The 4,835-nt window shown below is 55.6% G+C and overlaps 2 protein-coding genes across 2 annotated transcripts in view; one reads left to right on the top strand and one right to left on the bottom strand.

The window, feature by feature from the left end:
* SPHK1 (sphingosine kinase 1) overlaps positions 1-2,132 on the top strand; it is a 4,570-nt gene extending 2,438 nt beyond the window's left edge. Inside the window, exon 5 of the mRNA XM_031059911.1 lies at positions 2,126-2,132. Within this exon, the coding sequence (XP_030915771.1) occupies positions 2,126-2,132 (7 nt within the window). The remainder of the gene's footprint in view (positions 1-2,125) is intronic.
* Positions 1,732-4,835, bottom strand: part of UBE2O (ubiquitin conjugating enzyme E2 O) — a 29,160-nt gene continuing 26,056 nt past the window's right edge. Inside the window, exon 18 of the mRNA XM_031059910.1 lies at positions 1,732-4,834. Coding sequence (XP_030915770.1) covers positions 4,712-4,834 — 123 coding nt within the window. The 3' untranslated portion in view covers positions 1,732-4,711. The remainder of the gene's footprint in view (position 4,835) is intronic.

Below are 4,835 nucleotides of genomic sequence, written 5' to 3'. Positions count from 1 at the left end.
AAAAAAAAAAAAAAAATAACGCGTTGAAAAAAAAAAAAAAAAAAAAAAAAAAAAAAAAAAAAAAAAATCCTTCCTGGGTTTTGAATCCGAGCTCACGGCCGCTCTCAGGGGTTGGGCTCACACGATGACCGCAGGACAGGTTTAGTCCAGCACCGCAGCCTTTGCTCCCTGACATCCTGGCAGGAGCAGCACGGAGTGAGGGGCCCCGGAGATGCTGCCAGGGAGGTGCTGAGGATGCAGGACAGGGCGCTGCTGCCACCACCCACCCCCATTTCTGGGGTGCAGCGCTGCCCCCCTGCTCAGCCTCGTGCTGGGGCTGATCGTATCCAGGGAGCTCAGCCCTGCAGTGACACTTGGGGACATCCTGGGGAAAGTTTGGTGCCTCCGAGCGACAGCAGGGAAGGACTCATGGAAGGGGTTCAAGGAGGGGCCGTTTGGCTTTCTGCCTGCAGCAGGGGCCTTTTTAGGGACCCTCGCATCCTTTGTTCTGGCTGCCTGGGGCCAGCTGGAGCCCTGCTACAGGTCCCTGCCGTGAGGCTTGCCTGGGGGGGATTACTCAGCCTCTTTGATATAAAATTGCAGTAATTAAACCTCATTTTCAGCCCTCAAGTACAAAGCAGAAGAGTAAACAGTGGTGGCTGTTTGCATTTATTCAACTGCGAACTATGCAATTAGGATGGCAGATCCGGGAAAGAAGAGCACGATTGTCTTCCCCCCATGGCCTCGCTTGCTCGTGGAGAGGAGCCCTGTTCCTGAGCCAGCAGGGCAGGCAGCAGCTGGGAACCACCTCCCAAAATAAAGTTATTTCCCCCGAGGCATCGGGCCAGGCGTAGAAACAGGCTGAGCAATAACTCTCTAACCCTGCTGCGCTGCTGGAGGCAGAGCCCATGGCAGGGGATGCGCTCAGAGCTCTCGCTGTCTCTGTCACCGCGCACGGAGCAGCGGAGCGGAGCCGTTCAGGCTCACAGCCCCTGAAAGGCTCCCCGCAGGCTCCTCCCGGGATCCCGTGCGCCTCTCTGCAGCAGGTTGGCCGGGATCGCCCTCGCCCTCCCTTGCCCGGGTTTCGCTGCCATCACCCATCTGCTTCCGAAACCTGCTGGACAGCAGGAAGGGGCTCCTGGCGGGGACCCCCGGCCCTCCTCCCGCACAGCCCTCGCTCCCGGACCGAGGGAGGGGGCAGAGGGTGCTGAGAACAACTCCCAGCACACCGGGACACTGCCCGGGTCGGGCACTGGCACCTCAAGTGAATCCTGCAGGGAGGGCACCCAGGGGGACAAAACCTAAGTCAGGACTCTCAACTCTGCATCACTGCTCCAGAGTCCAGCCCCATCCATCACACCCTTACCTGTGTGCTGAGGTGAGGAGCAGGGCAGGGCAGAGCTCCCAGGGGCCTACAAAAGGTTTTCTTTTTGCCTGAGTCTGGCCATGAGCACCGGGACCGGCACTGAGCCACCCACAAGCACCAGGCACCAGAAAGGAGTACAGAAAACAGAAAATCCCAGCCTGCCAGATTCCCTCTGGATATCAGGGTCTTGGGGAAGAGTTTATGGAGAGGCACAGAGCAGCCCCTTCCCTGCCAGACCTGCCTGGATCCCTCTGGACTCACCGGCCTCGGTTCAGCCAGCGGGACCCTGTCCAGCCCCGAGGTTGGCGCAGGGATGAGCTGGAGAGGGGCAAGCGCCAGGAGAGGGGCAGGGGGTGGTGGGGAAAGAAAGAGACAACTCACAGATCTACTCACAGAGGCAAAATTTAATGGCAAGTCATCTTCCCTCCTTTATTACACCTTGGTTAGCCAAACAAAAAAAAATCTGCAGGTAAAAAAAGTTTTAATGGTCACACAGCACTTTATACATATATCATAAGCAACCAAGCATCCACATCTGCACGTGAACGACACACCTCTAAGCATGGCCTCAATAGTCAGGTTTGTTTTTTTTATTCATTAAATACTGTACAGAATCAAGGCTACAAACTGATTTTGTAATGCTTCTTCCCCCTCCCCAGCACTTAAAACAGTTACAGGCTGCTCTCATTTGTACATCACACAGTCGTGTAGCCAGTTTTAAGGCTAACAATATGCATCATGCTTTGGCTTTTTTTGTGTGTTTTTGAATTTTTTTTTAAGGTTTTAGCCTTTTAAATTTTGTTACCCTTAAATATTACATACATACACAAAAAATTACATAGCTGCAGTGTGCTCACCACCAACCTCATCACCCAGGAGCTTCACATTATCAAAAGCTTTAGAAAATTTGTAAACCTCTGTGCACGCTTGGGTTTGGGACAGCTGCAGAGAGCGAGCGGTGCCGGGGGGAGCAGTGTCCCCTTCCAGAAGGCCAACATCCACCTCCTCAGAGGGAGCCCAGCCTGTGCAAAAGCTCTTGTGTAGGATCAGAGACTTTTTGGGCAAAGGGGAGGACGTGGTGCCTGCCCTGTGAGATGAGAACTGCAGAGTAAACGAGGGGAAAAGGGGAACTCAACAGCTCCTCCATCCCCAGCGGGTTTCTCCCTCCCTCCATCCCTGGTGCTGTGGGTCATGGGGCAGCCACAGCCTGGCTCTGGGGACAGAGGGTGTCAGTGTCTGGATCACTAACTGTGGTTGTGTCTGGAATCAGCCTCTGCCTGTTCTTCCCCTGCCCTGGAGCAGTGGCCTCCCCTCTTGCCCCCAGCCCTCTCTGTGCTCCGCTCAAAGGGATCCATTCACTGCAATCCTGGCCGTGGTTACAGCTCCAGCCTGCCCTGCCCCACCCACAGCTCCCAGCACCTCTCTGCACCCCAGCTCGGCACCTGCCCGACTTCCCACCTGCCAGGGAGGGCTCCTGGAGCAGGGCTGGAGCTGCTGCAGATGATGCACCCACAGAGCAGTGGCTGGAGAGCTCTGCAGCCCAGGTTTTCATCACAGCCAAGCCCTGCAGCCTCTGGAGCACCAGGAGAAGTATTTGTCTTCCAAAATCCCAGTTGTGGATGGGGACACGAGAAGGGCTTTGTGCAGCCAGCCCCTGGCTCAGGAGCATCATGAGGGCAGCAGGAAAGCACAGGGAGCTGGGGGGGGAGGGATGGGGGGTGGATTTGGGCTGTTGGGTGCAGCCCTTGGTGTTTCTGGGAGCAACAACATGTTTGGGTTCTCTTGCTGTTCTCCATTTATAACTGCAGCCACAGTGAGCAAGAAAAAAAGGAGAGCTCTGGCTCCATCCTTACCTCTGGCAGAGCCATCTCCTCCCTGGGCAGCCTGGCAGCACTGTGCAGCTGGAAGGACTCTCCCTGACACACCGTGCTCCCCATGGATGCTCCGTGGGCGCCTCCCCAGTGCCTGAGCACTGGGCAAAGGCAGCAGGGCTGGAGTGTGACCACCCAGCTCCAAGTGAAGGTGTGTGCAGGCTGGACCTGAGGCCTCAGGAAGGGGACCTGACCAGGGGACTGGCAAAACACTGCTTCAAAGTGCTCACGGTCACCAGCTCAGGCTGTCAAACACAGGCTGCCCTCAGCAGGCATTTCCCTGAGTGTCCAGCAGCACCGTGGCTGGGAGCAGGGATGGGAAGTGCTGTGCCCACGGTGCTGCTGGTCACAACCAGGCCACTATGGGAAACAGCTGGCAAGGGAAGGAGCTGATAACAGCCCAAAGCAGCTGCTGTAACAGCACAGGAACCAGCACAAACTGGTGTTGCCACAACAGGGCCTGGCCATGACACGGCTCCCCTGGGGTGGCCCTGGCTCCCACGGCTCCTGAGCACCCGTGTGCAGCTGGAGGAGGGAGCAGCAGCCACACCAGGCTCATCCAGATCTACAGCAGGCCCCAGGGTCACTCACTGCTGCCTGCCCGGGTGAGGCCGGGACCCAGGGTGGGTGTAGTGCTGTGTGACAGCCAGGATGGCTGGAACAAAAGATACCTAAGCAAGTAACAAGGGCAGAACCCTGAATCCCATGTATTTCTAGAAGACAGGCATGCATGGTGGGGAAAGGGAAGTTTGCCTCACTCTGGAGAAAAAGAAGTGGGGATGGCTAGACTTGCCTCCAGGAGACTGACCTGGGAGTTGCAGAACTGCATGGAAATCTGCAGCACTCCCAGGGCAGCACAAGTGCCAGTGCAGAGCTCTGGCCCTGCCTACCAATCCCGACTGGAAGAACCTTGTAGCTATGGGTGAACAACTAAGACTAGAGCAACTCCGTATGGTGTAGACAACTCCAATGCAAACACAATCCAATGTCTAAGTACAGATAAGCTGGGGTAGACTTCACAGAACCCATGGGAACGCTGAGAAAAAGAAAAGACTGGGAGGGCATTGCCCTTCGTTTCCAGAAACTACAGCAATCCCTTCTCCTGGCTGGAACCCCACCAGAACAAACTGTGGGTGTAGCGCTGGGTGGGAAGAGTCCTTGTGTGGAAAGGTGCCCCAAGATGAAAGTGCAGAGGGAACGTGGCTGCAAGACTGCTTCTGTGCAGGTCTCAAATCTTACCATTGCAGGGTCAAACTTGCAAGAAGAGCACGTACATGGGACAGGGGGAAGGAAGAGGGGTTGGGGGAAAAGAGTTATTCATGCTTAAACAACCTTTCCTCAGAGGAGCAGTCAGGCCTACCACCTTCTTTGGAACAAACCAAGCTGAGGAAGAAAAGCTGGAAGGAGAAGCCAGTTGATTGATAACAGCATTTGCCAATTTACTTTCTGCTGCTTTCCCTTCTCCCCTGCACCTGCCTGTCCCTAACCTGATGGTTTATTTGTCCTCTGTCCACTCTGGGATGTTGGCCCCTGCTAAGGCAGCCCGGTACTGCTGCAAGACACCGCGGATGCTTTTAATGAACCCCTTGGACAAAGGGAAGAGGGGAAACCCGATATCA

The sequence above is a fragment of the Geospiza fortis genome, unplaced genomic scaffold (assembly GCF_000277835.1).
Source record: "Geospiza fortis unplaced genomic scaffold, GeoFor_1.0 scaffold244, whole genome shotgun sequence".
NCBI lineage: Eukaryota > Metazoa > Chordata > Aves > Passeriformes > Thraupidae > Geospiza > Geospiza fortis.
This window is presented reverse-complemented; position numbering and strand designations above follow the sequence as displayed.